Genomic DNA, 19753 nt, shown 5'->3' with positions numbered 1-19753 from the left:
GGTTGGAGGTATGGTGGGGGAAAAGTGAATAGGTGAAATACAGAGGATTTTTACTTTGTATGATACTATAGTGATGGATACATGTCATTATACATTTGTCAAAACCCAAAGAATGTACAACACCAGGAGTGAACCCTAATGTAAACTATGGACTTTGGGTTATTATGATGTGTTGGTGTAGATTCATCAATTGTAACAAATGCACCACTCTGATGTGGGATATTGCTATGAGGAAGCAGCATCCTTCACCAAATGGGTGATGGTCATGTAAGCTCAGGGCAGGGAGAAAAATGGGAAATCTTTGTATCTTACCCTTAATTTTACTGTGACCCTAGAACTGGTCTAAAAGAAAAAAGTCTTTAGAAAAAAGAAGTTGAAGGGAAACTTTATGATGAATGGGATCAGGCCAATAACATTTAAATCCAATGACAAATAATAGCAGCAGTAAGACAGACTAAAAGGCACTGTATGTTGTAATTGGAAGTAAATAGCTCCTTCTAAGAAAAAGTCTTGCCATCAGAAAATTAAAATCCTGAATATACTTAATCTTCTATACCTAAGTACTAATTCATAGGTAATAGAGGAGATAAAGGAATACACTGATTGATATGAAGATAGAAACATGTAAATCTGGATCATAAGAAATCTTATGACAATTTAACCATTTTTTTCAATGAGTCATTGGCATGGAAAAATAAGAGAAGAGGAATGCTTACAGATTAAGAGTAACTTAATTGCCCTATCGATCAAATGGAATGTATGTTTCTTTGTTCCTGATTCAAACAACCAACTTGAGAAAGATATATACCAGACATCACGGAAAACCAAACATAAACTGCACGTATATATGTTTGTGATATAAAGTGAGGTACTTGCAGAAGTAATGGTATTTATTTGAATGAATGAGATTCAACATGAAATACCAAAAACATATAGGGAACAAGGTACAGATGAAAAAAAAGTCAAACTATTAACAATTGTTAAAATTAGGTAAGAAAATTACATGGGGTTCATTAAAACAGTCCTCCCTTCTTTTGATTTTACCTGAACATTTCCATATTAAAAATTAAAGTTTTATATTTATTTTACTTGATTTAATTACATATAAATTTTACCCACGAATAAGAGCAGATAGGTCAATTTTGTGAAGACTAGGATCTATAGAGTGTTATCTCAAAAGAAACATTTTACAAAATTTTTACAGTGTATCCATACCAATTTGCAATATTTTGAGATAAAATATCAAAAATGGTTAAGATAATTGCAAATAGCTAAAATATTTACAGTAGATATAAAATTGTATTATTAGAAATATAAGTCATTAGGTAACAAGAAATATATTAAAGTTATTTTTTAGACAATTATAAGCCCAGGAGGCTATATGAATATCATCTGGATATCATACCTTCTTAATCAAAATGATAGGGCATCTTTTGTGCAAGAATGTCCAAAAATAGCATTTTTCATAATAGCAATAACTGGAAAAAATCAAAATATCAGCTACCAACTGGATAAACAAAATGTAGCATGTCCGTACTATAGAATATTACTTAGCAATAAAAAGAGGCAAAGCACCAATATAAGCAGTGACATAGATTAATCTCAAATATACTATATTAGTTGAAAAAAGCCAGATACATGAAAACATATCATATGGTTCCATTTATATGAAACTTCCAACAAAAAGAAGATCACTGGTAACCTCAGAGACTGAAATTGAGTGTTGAGACTGACTGCAAATGATCATGAGGGAGCTCTCTAGCATAATAAACTGTTCTAAAACTGAATTCTGGTGCTATTGGACAACTATACAAAATCTCTGAAAGTCATGAAACAGTACACAAATGGGTTAGTTTTAGGGTATGTAAACCATACCTCAAAAAAGCTATAACAAAAACAAAACCAAAGACCACTCTTCAGGGAACCTCAATTGTGACTGTCAATCATACAGTTTCTGCTACAAGTTTATCAAAGAAGACTGATTTTAGAGAACTAGGATAAAGTACTGATTTTCAAAGTATAGGTCTAACCAGCATCATCAGCATGACATGCGAACTTGTTAGAAGTATATATGCTCAAGTACCACCTCCATTTACTAAATCAAAAACTCTGGGTATGGAGTTGTTTAATTTGTTTTAACAAGCCTTCTAGGTGAATGTGATACTTGCTGAAGTTTAAGAACCAATGGAGGAAGAGTATGCTAACTATTCTTCTGCTTAAGATTTTCCAAATTTTATGATTGCCTAATCAAATCTTGGGACAGCTGCATACCTGAACCATCTGAATGTTGTCCCTAGCCCTCATTGTCTTTATAGGTAGGAACTGCCTTTATAAAACCAGAATAATATAATGCTGTTGGTGTTCAATGAAGATTGACAGTAAAAAAAAAAAATGCTACACGAGGACTGGCAATTTAGTTTTCTTTTCAAAATAAAATGCCTTTGAGGCGGGACTAAGCAAGTGTTTTCTGTAAATGAAAGACAGTATATATTTCTGGCTTTTCAGGTTATAAAGTTGCTGATGAAACCACTCAATCCTGCCATTGTAACATAGCCACAGACCACATGTAAGTAAAGGTGTGGCCAGATTAGGCCATGGCAAGTCAGTTTTGATTTATCATGTACTCACTGTATCAGAGCAGTTAGAATAAATCCAAATACTGAATTTACACTTTGCTTACAAAAGAAGTCATTACAACTATATTTCATATATTCAGTAAGGTAGAGGAATGTATAAACATATCAAAAAGAGATAAAGATGATAATAACTAAACTTCTAGAGAGGAAAAACAAAAGAAAAGAAAAGACTGATGAAGACATAATAGAAATAACCCAAACAAAACAGAGAGAAAAAGAAACTGGGGAAGAAAAAAAAGAGAGAGAGCATTAGTGAGGTATGGAACAACTTCAAGTAGCCTAATATACATGTATTGAGTTCTTATAATTGAAAAGGAAGCAGAAAAGAAGTACAGAAAAAAATAAGTTTTTACAATGTAAAATGTTGGGGCACCCAGGTGGCTCAGTCAGTTAAGTGTCTGCTTTCAGCTCAGGTCATTGATCCCAGCCCCACAAGGAGCCTGTTTCTCCCTCTGTGGGTGCTCTCTCATCTCTCTCTTTCTCTCTCAAATAAATGAATAAAATCTTTTTAAAAATAATAAAGTGTAAAATGTTAATTTAAAATAATGGCTGAAATTTTTCCAAATTTGATTAAAAATATATACACACATATATCCAAAAACTCAAAAGCCTCAAACACAGGAACATGAAGAAAATTATACCAAGATGATCATAATTAAATTGCTTACCACAAGGGATAAAGAGAAAATATTAAAAGTTGCCAGAAGGCGAATGCAACCTGGTGCAGTCTGGAAAACAAGACAGAGGTTCCTCAAAAAGTTGAAAATAGAACTATCCTCTGACCCAGAAATTGCACTACTGGCTCTTTATCCCAAAGATACAAATGTAGTGATCCGAGGGGCACCTGCACCCCAATGTTTATAGCAGCAATGTCCACAATAGCCAAATTATGGGAAGAGCCTAGATGTCCATCAACACATGAATGGATAAAGAAGATGTGGTATACATATACAATGGAATATTACACAGCCATAAAAATAAAATACTGCCATTTACAAGGATGTGGACAGAACTAAAGAGTATTATGCTAAGTGAAATAAGTCAATCAGAGAAAGACAATTATCATATGATCTCATTCATATGTGGAGTTTAAGAAACAAGGCAGAGGACCATAGGGAAAGAGAAGAAAAATGAAATAAGAGGAAACCAGAGAGGGAGACAAGCCATAAGAGACTCATAATCAAAGGAAACAAACTGAAGGTTGCTAGAGGGAAGGGTGGTGGAAGGATGGGGTGGCTGAGTGATGGATACTGGGGAGTGTATGTGTTATAATGAGCACTGGATGGTATATAAGACTGATGAATCATAGACCTATACCCTGGAAACAAATAATGCTTTATATGTTAATTAGCTGAATTCAGGATTTTTTTTTTAATTTTATTTATTTATTTGAGAGAGAATGAGTGAGAGAGAGCATGAGAGAGAAGATCAGAGGGAGAAGCAGACTCCCCAAAGAGCTGGGAGCCCGATGCGGGACTCAATCCTGGAAGCCGGGATCATGACCTGAGCCAAAGGCAGTCGCTCAACCAACTGAGCCACCCAGGCGCCCTGAATTCAGGATTTTAAAGTGGGTTCCTGTGAGTGTCAACCACTCTGAAAATTGGCCAGATAGAACTTGGAGAAAGAGGGACGTAGTTTCTGTAAACTTGGAGAGAGAAAGTAGCAGAGGAAGTAGAAGGAAGAGATGGGAGTGTGACAGAGCCAATGATAATTGGCTCACATACCCACATGGATATCTTTATTGGATATTCAATGCCTTATATCAGTTGGGCTCTCTGTATTTATCCACTCTTTTTCTTTTTTAAAAAGAGAAATTTAGTTATTTAATTATAGAGTGTGTTTGCAAGTGGGAGGAGGGGCAAAAAGAGAGGGAGAGAGAATCCGAAGCAGACTGTGCACTGAACACAGAGTCAAGGCGGGGCTCAATCTCATGATCCTGAGATCGTGACCTGAATGAAATCAAGAGTTGGGCACTGAACTGACTGAGCCACCCAAGCACCTGTATCCTTTCTTTCTTGCTTGCTTGCTTGCTTGCTTTTTTAAGATTTTATTTATTTATTTGACAGAGAGAGAGACACATCAAGAGAGGGAACATAAGCAGGGGGAGTGGGGGAGGGAGAAGCAGGATTCCTGCCAAGCAGGGAGTCCAATGCAGGGCTCAATCCCAGGACCCTGGGACCATGACCAGAGCTGAAGGCAGAGGCCAACTGACTATGCCACCCAGGTGCTCCTCCACTTTTTTTCTTAATATTTTATTTTATTATTCCTGCAGTTAGCAAGGCTGAGTTCCTTGCCAAAGCCTCCATGAATCAATTATTCCCACTTTCAATGTGGAATGATAATATCACACATGTAGTAAAGTAGGAAGAAAATACTCCTTACCAGACCAATACAGATTTATGCCTTCAAACATAGCCTGCAAACTACACAAAGCACAATTTTTCCTCAAACTTGCATTCAGTTTTCATAAATATTGAAGTTTTTTATAACATACAGACTAATATTTCAAAATCTGATGAAAGTTAACAAAAAGTCATTTAAGACTACTATTGATCAGTTACCCTCTGATTGGAAATTTCCATTCAGATATTCAGAGGTCTTCCCTGAAAGCCACACAACAAAAACATTGTAAATTAATTAAACAATGAGGCCACTGGACGCAGGTGGCCTAATGCCATGTTGGCTTACGTAAGCAAACCAAAATCTGAGACTGTAAATACCCAAGGTTATGAAGTTGAAACATAAGGAAAACCAATCACAAACAGCGAACCAGGCTATAAGCTATAGCCAGTGTATCATTTCTTTACTTTGTCTCTGCCATTTCTCCATAAAAGTCTTTCCCTGAATTCCTATCCATGGAGTGCTCCTGACTACTTCTGCTCTGGTACTTCTGCTCTTCCAACCAATTTTTGTTCGGCTCTTAAAATGTTCTATTCAGGCCCTTAACGGGTTGGATGACTCCTACCCACATTGGGGAAGGAAATCTACTTAACTAAGCCAATTAAAATACTAATTTCATCCAGAAACAGCCTCACTGATAAACTCAGAAATATTGTTTCACCAAATATTTGGGCAACTTCTGATCCAGTTGACACATAAAATTAACATCACAAAAGATAATATAGGAAAATCAATCATATTTCTACATAATAGCAATAAACAATTGGAAACTAAATATTTTAAAGCACCATTTACAATAGCGCCAAACCATAAACTACAGATATGGCTAACAAAATATGTACACCCAAACTTGTATCCAGAATAGAGAACTCTCAAAGCTCAATAAGAAAACAATTGACTATATACTTCAATAAAAAATTAATAACAGGGGCACCTGGGTGGCTCAGTTGGTTAAGCATCTGCCTTTGGGCATGATCTCAGGGTCCTGGGATTAAGCCCCAAACTGAGCTTCTTGCTCAGCAGGGAGTCTACTTCTCCCTCTCCCTCTGCCTACTGCTCCCCCTGCTTGTTCTCTCTCTCTCTCTCAAAACATGCTCTTGTTAAATAAATATATAAAATGTTTTTAAAAAGTAAAAACATAAAATAAGTTAAAAAATAAAAAGAAGGGCCCCTGGATGGCTCAGTTGTTAAGTGTCTGCCTTCAGCTCAGGTCATGATCCAGGGGTCCTGTTCAGCAGGAAGCATAATACTGAGGTCATGAGACCTGAGCCAAAATCAAGAGTCCACACTCAATCAACTGAGCCACCCAGGTACCCTTCCCCCCCTCACTTTTAACATTTCAATATTTTGGTATACTTTATTCAGCAGAGAACTGATTTTTCTTTAAATCATCCATAATTGTTTTTCAAACTGAAAGTTAATCTATTCAACATTTTTTTTCGACTTTATTTTTTCAGTGTTCCAAGATTCATTGTTTATGCATCACACCTAGTGCTCCATGCAATACGTGCCCTGCTTAATATCCACCACCAGGCTCACCCAAACACCCACCCCCTACCCCTCCAAAACCCTCAGTTTATTTCTCAGAGTCACAGTCTCTCATGGTTCGTCTCCCCCTGGGATTTTTCCCACCACCCTTCTCCTCACCTTCTCCCAATGTCCTCCGTGTTATTCCTTATGCTCCACAAGTAAGTGAAACCATATGATACTTGACTCCTCTGCTAGACTTATTTCACTCAGCATAATCTCCTTCTGTCCACATTGTTACAAAAGTGGGTATTCATCCTTTCTGATGGAGGCATAATATTCCATTATATATATGGACCATATCTTCTTTATCCATTCATCTGTTGAAGGGCATCTTGGCTCTTCACAGTTTGGTGACTGTAGCCATTGCTGCTATGAACATTGAGGTACAGATGGTCTTCTTCTCACTATATGTGTATCTTTGGGGTAAATACCCAGTAGTGCAATTTCTGGATCATTGGGTAGCTCTATTTTTAATTTCTTGAGGAATCTCCACACTGTTTTCCAAAGTGGCTGCACCAACTTGCATTCCCACCAATAGTGTAAGAGGGTTCCCCTTTCTCCACATCCTCTCCAACAATTTTGTTTACTGTCTTATTAATTTTGGCCATTCTAAATGGTTTAAGGTGGTATCTCAATGTGGTTTTGATTGGAAACTCCCTGATGACTAATGATGATGAACATTTTTCCATGTGTCTGTTAGCCATTTGTATGTCTTCTTTGGAGAAGTGTCTATTCATGTCTTCTGTCCATTTTTTGATGTGATTATCTGTTTTGTGTGTGTTGAGTTGGAAGAGATCTTTAGAGTTCTTGGATATCAGGCTTTTGTCTGTCGTGTCATTTGCAAATATCTTCTCCCATTCCATGGGTTGCCTCTTTGTCTTGTTGACTGTTTCCTTTGCTGTGCAGAAGCTTTTGATCTTGATAAAGTCCCAAAAGTTCATTTTCACTTTTGTTTCCTTTGCCTTTGGAGACATGTCTTAAAAGAGGTTGCTGTGGCCAATGTTGAAGAGGTTACTGCCTATGTTCTCTTCTAGGATTTTGACAGATTCATGCCTCACATTAAAGTCTTTTATCCATTTCGAGTTTATCTTTGTGTATGGTGTAAGAGAATGGTCAAGCTTCATTCTTCTACACATAGCTGTCCTATTTTCCCAGCACCATTTATTGAAGAAACTGTCTTTTTTTCCACTGTATATTTTTTCCTGCTTTGTCGAAGATTATTTGACCACAGAGTTGCGGGTCCATATCTGGGCTCTCTACTCTGTTCCACTGGTCTATGTGTCTGTTTTTGTGCCAGTACCATGCTGTCTTGGTGATCACAGCTTTCTAATAAAGCTTGAAATCAGGCAACATGGTGCCCCCAGTTTTGTTTTTCCTTTTCAACATTTCCTTAGCAATTCGGGGTCTCTTCTGGTTCCATACAAATTTAGGATTGTTTGTTCCAGCACTTTGAAAAACACCAGTAGAATTTTGATTGGGATGGCATTGAAAGTATAGATGGCTCTAGGCAGTATAGACATTTTAACAATGTTTATTCTTCCGATCCATGAGCAATGGATGCTTTTCCATCTTTTTGTGTCTTCTTCAGTTTCTTTCATGAGTTTTCTGTGGTTCCTTGAGTACAGATCCTTTACCTCTTTGGTTAGGTTTATTCCCAGGTATTTCATGGTTCTTGGTGCTATAGTAAATGGAATTGATTCTCTAATTACCCCTTTCTATATTTTCATTGTTAGTGTATAAGAAAGCAACTGATTTTTATACATTGATTTTGTAGTCTGCCACATTACTGAACTGTTATATGAGTTCTAGTAGTTTAGGGGTGGAGTCTTTTGGGTTTTCCATATAAAGTATCATGTAATCTGTGGAGAGAGCGAGTTTGACTTCTTCTTTGCCAATCTGAATACCTTTTATTTCTTTTTGTTGTCTGATTGCTATTGCTAGGACTTCTAGTACTATGTTGAACAACAGTGGCAAGAGTGGGCATCCCTGTCATGTTCCTGATCTCAAAGAGATAGCTGTCAGCTTTTCCTCATTGAGAATGATATTTGCTGTGGGTTTTTCATAGATAGATTTTATTAACTTGAGGAATACTCCCTCTATCCCTATACTTTGAAGCATTTTAATCAGGAATGGATGTATTCAACATTTTTTTATCATAGAAATATTGGATTGACTCTATCTTCTTAATTTTTGCTAATTTTTTGTTCCTATTTTTTAAAATTGGAAGTTGTAGCACACTAATAAAGATTAATAAGTGTGTATATAAATTTAAAAAAAGAGAAGACTTAAACTGAGAACAAGAAATTAAGTATGGAAGAAATTCAAGCTTTCAAGAGCACTTTATTTAAAAAAAAAAAAAAAAGCCCTTGTGCAAATAACTGAGATTTAACTTAAAGAGCTTACTTTACCTAGGAAGGCAAACACAGAGTTGATACCCACATACCCACCAATTAGAACAACACATAAATTCCAGATGCAGGCAAACCTATATGCAGACCTTCGAATGGGATTCTCCTCTTCTTTCAGGAGTAAATAATCATATTAGATTTTTGTATTAACAATTCCCCTTGCTGTTCATGGTTCCCATGTGCTATGCATGTACCATGAATTTTATATTTTATATGATATTAAATTGAGTGAACTCCTTTGTGTCTAGCTTATTTTATACATCTTCTATTTTTAAGATTAACCCATTTTGTCACATGTAGCTTTAGTTCTTTCATTTCCACTGCTGTATATTTTCCCTTTATATGACTATAGCACATCTTACAATATAGTGTACTATAAATGGGCATTTTAAATTTTTCACTTGTTTTTTTCTATTATGAACAATGTTACTGTAAGTGGTCTTTTGGTAAACATTTACAAGAATATCTCTTAAAGTGAAACTGTTGGGTTATAATAGGATATGTCACTGTGATTTCAATTGGCAAATGCAACAAAGTAAAGATGAGAGCATCTTTGCAAATTTACTGGCCATTCAGTTTTTCTCTGTATGAATTTCCACTTAATGTTTCATTTACTATTTTTTCTGTTGATATTATCATTTTTTTCATGTTGATTTTTACAGTTTTAGATTTTTATTATACCAATTTTTTATTACTTTTATGCACTACAAAATTCATCTCCTAATTTGGGACTTCCACTCTCTCCACAATGTACTGAGGAGCATAAATGATCAATTTTAATGTACCCAGATTAAACAAGGCAAAAAATCTTGTAATTAGCCTGAACATACTTAGTGGAATACTCTAAGAATGATTAAAAAAAATTTGGGGCAGGAAGTCTGCTTCTTCCTCTCCCTCTGCCCCTACCCCAAGCATGGACTCTCTTGCTCACTCTCTCTCAAATAAAAAAGTAAAAGTTTACAGAGATTTAAAAGAAGTAACCTTTCAGTATTCATAGCAATAGTAGTATTTAATGTTATTATTCTAAAACTATTTTATCAAAGGATAAATAAGTAAATAATCCTGCTACTGTGGTTAGGACCAAAGATTTTCTTTTCATGTAAGAAAAAGCAGTACAAATACAAAATCAAACAAATTAAAATTAAAACCTTTAATCCTAAAGTTGAACAGAAAATATCAACATGAGTTTATAATGTATTTTCCTCTTTTTTTTTTTAAGATTTTATTTATTTACTTGAGAGAGAAAGAGAGATAGCAAGAGAGAGCATAAGCAGGGGTAAAAGGGAGATGGGGCTTGTTCCTAGTACCCCGGGATCACAAACCAGGCAAAAGGCAGACGCTCAGCCAACTGAGCCACCCAGGCTCCCCTAGTGTATTTTTCTTTAAAAAGAAAATCTCTAAACTCTTTCAATCAAAACAACCTAGAAACAATAAACAACTTAGTAGCAACTCAAGTACTGACAAAACTTTTATCATGCCTGCTGGCAAACAAAACAGTTAAACAGCCCAACTCCACCTATCACAGAAGAAAGCAATGCAAGATGGACTTGGAGCTAAAAGCCAATAAACTGATGAATGGCGAAAGGATCAATAACTACAACAGGGGCACCTGGGTGGCTCAGTCAGTTAAGCATCTGCCCGCAGCTCAAGTCATTATCTAGGGGTTCCGGAATCAAGCCCCATGTTGGCTCCCTGCTCAATGAGGAGTCTGCTTCTCTCTCTTCCTTTGTTCTTCTTCCACCCCTGCTTGTGCTCTCTCCCTTTCTCTTAAATAAAATCTTTTAAAAAATTAACTACAGTACAGTGAAACACATCTAATACATTTGTGAAACCATAAGGATAATTTAAAATGAACACAAAAACTAAATGTCATTGGTGATCAGTGAAAGATGTTAGGGAACCAGCTCATTACTTTGAAAACTAGTGAACAAAGAGAAAAAATTGAGCACTTACTCTCTTTTCTGTAAGAACTCTATCTGAGGGTAAACAAATAGCCAATTAGGGGGAATTTCTCTTTATGGAAGTATTCTACTAAATTTAAGAAGCAATGATAAAAACGTAATTATCACCACTTTGCAGCCCATTGTGACATAAAAGCTCCAAGCAATGATTATCAATGGCTATTAAGGCCACAATGAGACAGACAATTGAGCATTATGTGCCTCTTGGTAGAAATATTCAATAATTACCTTATGACATATTCTCACAAAAATTTAAGCCTCAATCTGATGAAGCCTCTATATCAAAATAATAGTTACAGAAAATTCAGGACCAGAAAACAGACTGAATGAAACTGAGGTGATGCAATCAGCAAAACCCAGAATGTGAGACATTCTACAGGACAACCCAGTTCCTTCAACAATAAGTTGCAAGGAAAAAAATTACTTTGAACCTATAGATTAAACAAGACATATCAATCTTGGAATGTTCAAATTCATATGGATCCCAATTTTTTAAAGTGATAATTGAGGAAAAGTGAGTACTAACTAGATATTTGATATTAAGGAATTAATTTTAGCTGTGATAATGGTATATGTTATTTATGTGTTTAAAAGAGTTCTTTTTAAGGACACATATATAAACATGTAGGAATGAAAAAATATTAATAATAATCAGAAGTTTGCTTCAAAATTATCTAGTGGGAGTAAAGACAATGAGTGGAGCTAAGATGAAACAAAATTGGCCATGAAATTAGTAGCAAATGGGTACATGGGGGTTTCATTACATTACACAATTTGTTTTATTTTGGCATATACTTGAAGCTTTCCAAATTAAAAGTTTTTCTTTAACCTGCCTTCATGAAAAACTATAACAAAACCACTTACACTTGCCTGAAAATGTCGGATTCAATTTATGTATCTCCCAAATGTATTTATATGTTCACACAAAGCTAAGGCCTTAGGATAAAAGAATGATGTTAGTTGTATATTTTAGGGAATCAGCAAGTCAGTGAAAAATTTTATTTCAAAAAGAGAAACATTTCCAGCAACCTCAAAATCAAATGAGACACATAAAGAACCAACTAATCCTGCTTGCTTTTCAGTAAGCATCTGGGTTTGAGCATGATGTGGTGTTGCAACAAATGACTCCTACATCACCTATGTGATCACCTGCCTGTTCAACAGAAGTTAAGGTGAGATTATACTGTAAGGCTGACTTACCAAATTTACAGTCTGTTCTGTCAAGTCTCTAAAATGTTTTGAAGTTCGCCAAAGGATAAGTAACAGCTGAGTTTTAAAATTCTAGTCTTTTACCAGATACTGAAATGTTTTCCACAGATAGAAAAGCAGCAAACTTTGAAAACAATTTAGAAGTGCTTTAATACTATTCATAAACTATTACACACAAAAGCAGATTTACATACCTTGCCTGGACTGTGAAGGTGCTACACAAGCTTCTTGGTTTGGCTCAAAAGGAAGTTCAGGTGTTAGGTTTTCAAACTGCTCTTTACTAATGAGATTTAGCTTCTTAAAGTTCTCAACTTCTTGCTGAAGTAGAATGGAGGAATCTAATTACTCAACTGGCTAGGAGAGTGACCAACAAACAATAATTGTTACCAATCTCAAAAACTGAGTTTAACTACAACATAAAAAATGTCCTAATAAAGAATCTAGTATTATACTTATTAACAATTAATATTTAGAATCTAAAAGAGGCACAGAGAACCCCCATAATATTATGAATATTATATAATTAAAATACATTATAAGAGCACACATTCTAAATCATTCTAAATCATTATTTGTTGAGCATTTACACACAAGTTCACTAGGGTATTACAGAGGTTACAAAGTAATCTAATAATGTATGTTCCCTACCCTTAAGGAATTTACAAGTTAGATGGAAAAAAAAAGAAAGGTACACAGAAAAATTAGTAATATTAGGCAGCATATGAAAAATGGTAATATTTGGTATAAGAATTGAGATCATCAGGGAGGCATTACAGAAGTGATGGGACAAGAATGAGAAATTCACATGAAAAGCTTAGAATAAACAATCATTTATTAGAAAATAATTCAGTTAATGAGAAAATCTATATAGAATCAGTGGCAAAAAGGCCTGATATGGAAATGTGAAAAAGCTATGAGAAGACCTTTATACCAGGCCAAGAAGTTTTCACTTCATTTTCTAGTAATAGGAAACATGTGATGAAAAATAAATCTAGATGGCCCTGGAGGTTCATTTCCAACCCCCATTTATAAGGTTAGCAGCAAGAAGGCTTAGTAGGTCTGAGTGTTTTGAGTTTGAAGGAAGAACAGGCCATCCCTGCCTCTTGGGCTGCCGAAGCTTCCCCTTTCTAACGACTGTTACATAGTCACTTAGATGTTCTCTGTCCTGACCTACATATTAGAGAGGATTACAGAGTAGAGGCCAGTCTTTCATGGAATGTCATTTGGCCATGGTGCATGAGGACCATTCATGCCTGGCCTAAGCTGTGAAACAAAAAAGGAGTTTGAGAGATTCCCTGCACTCTACTACTTTTTGTTAAGTTTCTGCCAATAAACCCTATATCACACCTACATCACTCAGTGTGAATGGATCCATGACCCATTAGAGAACAACATCCAAAGAGGGTCTTAGCAGGTAAAAAGAAATAACAAAACTGTCAGATGGACAAACTAAATATCATCATCACAAAACAGTCACAGTACCTTGCTCTTAACAGCTAACCAAACAATCTTTCCCTTCTGCCTTCAAACATGAATAGTTGTTAGCTCACACCATTCATTAGATCCTACAAGTCTCTTAAACTAGAATCTATCATGTTTTCATGAAAATACATTAAGTGATTACTTCACTTAATGAGTGGCTCAGTCAGTTAGGGTCTGCCTTAGGCTCAGGTCATGATCCTGGGGTGCTGGGATCGAGTTCCACATGGGACTCTCTGCTCAGCGGGGAATCTGCTTCTCCCTCTCCCTCTGCCTGCCTCTTCCCCTGCTTGTGCTTCCTATCTCTCTCTCTGTGTGTCAAATAAATAAATAAAATCTTTAAAAAAAAATGATTACTTTGGTTTGTCCTATACCAATCCTGCTCTCCCAAAATTCTTCAATAAGCTCTTTAAGCTAATTCAGAGTCATTACTCCTCACTGTCCCTTATCTTGTTATTACCAACTCCTACTAAAAAAAAAAAAAAAAACTTACTGCTATGATTATATGTCAGAGATAAATATATTTCTAACCTGATGGGAACAAAAGTGGTATGTTTCTGTTTTCGCTTTTTAAATTAATTCATTAAGGTATCGCACACATATATGCATATACACACTAGAGAAATGCATAAATCATAAGTATACATCTCAATGAGTAATCAAAAGTGAACAGATCTGTGTTACCACCATTCAGGTAAAGACATTACTGCACCCTAGAAGTAACTTTCATGTTCCTTCCCGTCACTACCCACTTCCTCTTCCTAAAGACAATCAATTAGCTGACTTTAATACTATAGGTATTTTGCCCAGTTTTGAACTTTATAAAAATGTAATCATAATGTATGGTTTCTTATATGCAAAATTATCTTTATGAGATTCATTGATAGTTCGTAACACTACAGCAGAGGTCCCCAAACTACAGCCCCCAAAGGCTAAACAGGTTTTTGTAAATAGTTACACTGGACCACCACCACACCCATTTGCTTAATTTCATGTCTGCTTCATTGCTTAAACTCAGAGTAGTTGGCACAATGTATCACCTATAAAGACTAAAATATTTACTATGTAGCTCTTCATACAAAAAATTTCCTCATCCCTGTTCTATGGTATTCTATTGTATGATCACACCATAATTTTAAAAAATCCATTACACTGTTGGTAAGCATTCAAGTCCTTTCCAGATTATAGCAATCACAGCAATAATATATAACAATAATATATATAAATATATATATAAATATATTTTTACAAAACACTTCTCTTGCTGACAGAGATATACATTTTTTAAAGATTTTATATATTTTAGAGAGAGCAGGGGAGGGGGAAGGGAGTGGGAGAATTTCAGGCAGACTCTGGTGCCGATGTGGGACTTGATCTCATGACCCAGAGATCATGACCTGAGCTAAAACCAAGAGTCAGGATGCTCAACTGACTAAGGTACCCAGGCACCCCAAAGAACACATTTTATTGAATGTTTACTAGAATTGGAATTGTTGAAAAGGATGATATGCTTCAACTTTCATACAAAATGCCAAATAATGTTTTCACAGTGGTTGTACCTATTTCAGTTCCCACTAGCAGTATATATTGCTCTACAACCTCACCAACATTTGGTATTGTCAGTTTAAAAAATACGTAGTCATTCTAAAAGGGACCAAACTATGGATATACATACACAACAACCTGATGGATCTCAAGGGCATTATGATTAAAAAATATCAATCTCAGGGCACCTGGGTAGCTCAGTTGAGCGTCTGCTTCAGCTCAGGTCATGATCCCAGGGCACTGTGATGGAGTTCCGCATCAGGCTCCCTGCTCTGCACGGAGTCTGCTTCTCCCTCTGTCCCTCCCCCTCATTGCATTCTCTCCTCTCTCTCTCAACATGGACAGGATTGGAGAAGATTATGCTGAGTGAAGTAAATCAAGCAGAGAAAGTCAATTATCATATGGTTTCACTTACTTGTGGAGCATAAAGAATAACACTGAGGACATTAGGAGAAGGAAAGGAAAAGTGAATTGGGGTAAATTGGTGGAGGAGATGAAGCATGAGAGACTGTGGGCTCTGAGAAACAAACTGAGGGTTTTGGAGCAGAGGGGTCGGGGGTTGGGTGAGCCTGATGGTGGTTATTAAGGAGGGCACGTATTGCATGGAGCACTGGGTGTGATGCATAAACAATGAATTCTGGAACACTGAAAAAATAAAATAAAATTTAAAAATAAATAAAATCTTTAAAAAAATACATCAATCTCAAAAGACCACATGCTCTATGATTCTATTTATAGAACATTAACCAAATGACAAAATTATAGGGATGGAGAACAGATTAGTGGTGACCAGAGGTTAGGAAAAATGAAGGAGAGACCCATGAATATGAGTCTTACAGCTCAAGGGAGATCCGTGTGGTGATAAAATCGTTCAATGTCTTGACTGTGATGGTAGTTACATGCATCTACACATGTGATAAAGTGACATAAAACTAGACACATATGAGGCACTTGGGTGGCTCAGTTAAGCATCTGCCTTAGGCTTAGGTCATGATCCCGGGGTCTTGGAATCAAGCCCACATCAGGCTCCCTGCTTGGTAGAAGGGAGCCTGCTTCTCCCTCTCCTTCCTGCTTGTGATCTCTCTCACTCTCTGTCTCTCTCTCTCGAATAATAAAATCTTTTAAAAAAATTATACACACACATTTGTGATAAGAAATTTCAATATCCTGGTTTTAATATTGTGCTTCAATTACATAAGATACAAACTTTGGAGGGAACTGGGTGAAGCATACACTGGACCTCTCTGTACTATATTTCCAACATCCTGGAACTCAATATCTCAAAATAAGAATTCAAAACTTTAAATATATAGCCACTCTGGTAGATCTATGTGTAATCACATTATGGTTTTAATTTGCATCTTTCTGATTACCTAATACTGCTAAGAACATTTAATATATTTTATTTGGACTATTCAATTCTATTACTCATTTTTTAAAAAGATTTTATTTATTTGAGAGAGAGAAAGATATAGAGACAGCACAAACGGGGCGGGCAGGGAGAAGGAGAAAAAAACTCCCCACTGAGCAGGGAGCCCAACGCAGGGCTCCATCCCAGGACCCTGGGACTATGACCTGAGCCAAAGGCAGAGGCTTTACTGACTGAGCCACCCAGATGCCCCCAATTCTATTACTCATTTTTCTGCAGATTTCTTTCTCTTACTGATTTATGAGACCTCTTAATAAAATGTTGAAAATGTCTTCTTCCACTCTGTGGAAGAAGGAATTTGCCTTTTCGCTCTCTCATGGTGTCTTTTGGTGAAAAAAAAGTTTTTAATGTAGTGCATTTTATAAGTCATTTCCTTCATTCTGTAATTTCCTTCTTAAGAAATCTTTCCCCTTTTAGACTCCTCTTGTACTGTTGCTGGGAATAAAACTGGTGCAACTCTGGAAAACAGTATGGAGGTTCCTCAAAAAGTTAAACCTGGAACTACCCTATGATCCAGAAATTCCACTAGGTATTTACCCAAAGGATACAAAAATACAGATTCAAAGGCGTACATGCACCCCGATGTTTACAGCAGCATTATCAACAATAGCCAAACCATGGAAAAAGCCCAAACGTTCATCAAGTGATGAATGCATAAAGAAAAGGTGGTAAATATATATACAATGGACTACTACTCAGCCATAAAAAAAGAATGAAATCTTGCTATTTGCAATTAAGATGGATGGAGCTAGAGTGTAGAATGCTAAGCAAATTAAGTCAGAGAAAGACAAATATCATATACTTTCACTCGTATGCAGAATTTAAGAAACAAAACAGATGAACATAGGGGAAGGAGGAAAAAAGGAGAAAAAAAGAAGAAGAAGAGGAGGGAAACAAACCACCAGAGACTCCTAATGATAGTGAACAAACTGAGGGTTGGTGGAGGGAGATGATTGGGGGTGGGCTGGATGAGTGATGTGTATTAAGGAGGGCACTTGTGATGAGCACAGGGTATTGTATGTAAGTGATGAATCACTGAATTCTCCTGAAACCAATATTGCATTGCATGTAACTAACTAGAATTTAAATAAAAATTTCAAAATAAAATTTTTTAAAAAGGAAACCTTTCCCCTTTCTACAAATGCTATACCTTCTCTTTATAATTTTTTACCTGATTATGAAATTAACATATTCTATATTTAAAAGTTTGAGGAGCATAAGGGAATAAAAGCAAAAAGCAACACACACACACACACACACACACACACACACACACACAGCTTTCCTGACTCAAATATCATATAGTATCTCATCTTCTGGAAATATTATTTTGCCTTTCACATTTAGAATCACAATATATGTAGAATTGATTCTTTGCATATGGTATGAGATAAGGGTCAATGTGTACTTGAAAAAAATGTGTATTCTGCAGATGTTGATGCAGTATTTCATCAATTAAACAGTTTCTTAACTGTATTACTTGCATTTTCTATATCCTTACTGATTTTTTTATCTTCATGCTAAATCTTGCAACTTTCCTGATAAGAAAGTTGTTTCAAAGTCTCCCATTATGATTATAAATTTGGTTTTTTGTACCTGTCAATTTTCATCTTATGTATTTTGATCCCATGTTATTAGATGCATACACATTTAGTATTATATTTTCTGTGGCAACTAAACCTTTTATACTTATGAAGTGTCCCTTTTTATCTTGAATAATTTTTTGCTTTAAAAAATCCACTTTATCAATAGTTACAACAGCTTTGTTGTGTTTATTGTCAAAAATTTATTCAAATCTACAAACGAGTTTATCCTTTACATTGTTCTTCATTCTTTTCTGTATCTTCAAGCTTCCTTCTGGAATCATTTTGAAATCACTTTCAAAATCTTTTGACTGTATCTCCTATGCCTAAAAAACTCCTTTTAATATTTTCTTTAAAGCAGATCTGCTGAAAACAAATTTTCTCAGTTTTCACATGGCTGAAATTATTTTACCTTCATTTTTAAACAAATTCATTGAGATATAACTCATAGACCATAAAATTTGCCTATCTTAAGTATACGATTCAATGATTTATTTACCCTTATTCCTGAACACTAGTTCCCTTTCAATACTGCGATTATATCATCCCACTGTCTCCTGGATTCCATTATTTCTGCTGAGAAGTTAGCTGTAAGGCTTATTTAAAAACAAAAAACAAAAAACTGTATCTTTGGGGTACGTGGGTGCCTCAGTTGGTTAAATGTCTGACTGGTTTCAGCTCAGGTCATGATCTCAGGGTCGTGGGATTAAGCCATGTCAGGCTCTGCACTCAGTGCGAAATCTGCTTGAGATTATCTCCCTCTTCCCCTGCCCTTCTCCTGCTTGTGCGCTCGCTCTCTCTCTCGCTCTCTCTCTCTCAAATAAATAAATAAATTTAAAAAAAAATTTTTTAAATGTAGCTTCTAAAGTAATCTGTCCCTTTTCTCTGGCTCTTATTATTTGTTTTCAGCAGTTTTACAGTGATGGCCTTGATATGGTTTTCCTTAAATTTATACTCTTTGTGGAGTTCTTAAGACTTCTTAAATCACCCCTCAGCAGTTTTGGTAAAATGCCACCCATAATCTCTACAAATATTACTTCTGCCTTGTTCTCTCCTCTCTCTTCTGATAATCCAAGTATATGTTAGACCTTTTGACTGGATATCCTATGCCTTATACTAATTTCCGTATTGTCTACCTTTTTTGCTCCATGCTTCACTCTGGAGTCTTTTGACCTATCTTATAGTTTAGTAATTCTGCATTCAGCCACACTTACCTACTGTTAAGGCAACTCCCTGTGCTCAGTTATTGCACTTTTCATTTCTGGAATGTCCATTTGATTCTTTTTTAAAGATTCTAGTTCTCTGCTGAAATTCTCCATCTTTCTTTTTTTTTAAATCATATTAACAATAGCTAACTTAAAATCTGTTTGATAACTCTGTTATCTGCATGTCTATCGGTCTGTTTCTTGTTTCTTTTTTATTTTTCCATCACATCATCTTGTCTTCTTATATGCCTGACTATTTTTTGAGAGGCAGACATTATTATTAAAACTTTGAGGCCTAGGATACTATTTTCCTCCAGAAAGGATTTGTTTCAGTTAAGTGGCTAGAGGTCAGAATGTTAACTCAATAA

At 35.7% G+C, this 19753-nt stretch overlaps 1 protein-coding gene across 2 annotated transcripts in view; it reads right to left on the bottom strand.

The window, feature by feature from the left end:
• The window catches only part of LARP1B (La ribonucleoprotein 1B), a 123270-nt gene that overhangs the window by 26584 nt on the left and 76933 nt on the right, over positions 1–19753 (bottom strand). For both annotated transcript variants that reach the window (XM_080797772.1, XM_080797773.1), the window contains exon 12: positions 12339–12462. In XM_080797772.1, the coding sequence (XP_080653898.1) occupies positions 12339–12462 (124 nt within the window). The remainder of the gene's footprint in view (positions 1–12338; positions 12463–19753) is intronic.

This window comes from Martes martes (genome assembly GCF_963455335.1).
Source record: "Martes martes genome assembly, chromosome: 2".
In the NCBI taxonomy this organism is placed as follows: Eukaryota; Metazoa; Chordata; class Mammalia; order Carnivora; family Mustelidae; genus Martes; species Martes martes.
The sequence above is the reverse complement of the archived record's forward strand: the minus strand, read 5'-3'. Positions and strand labels throughout refer to the sequence as shown.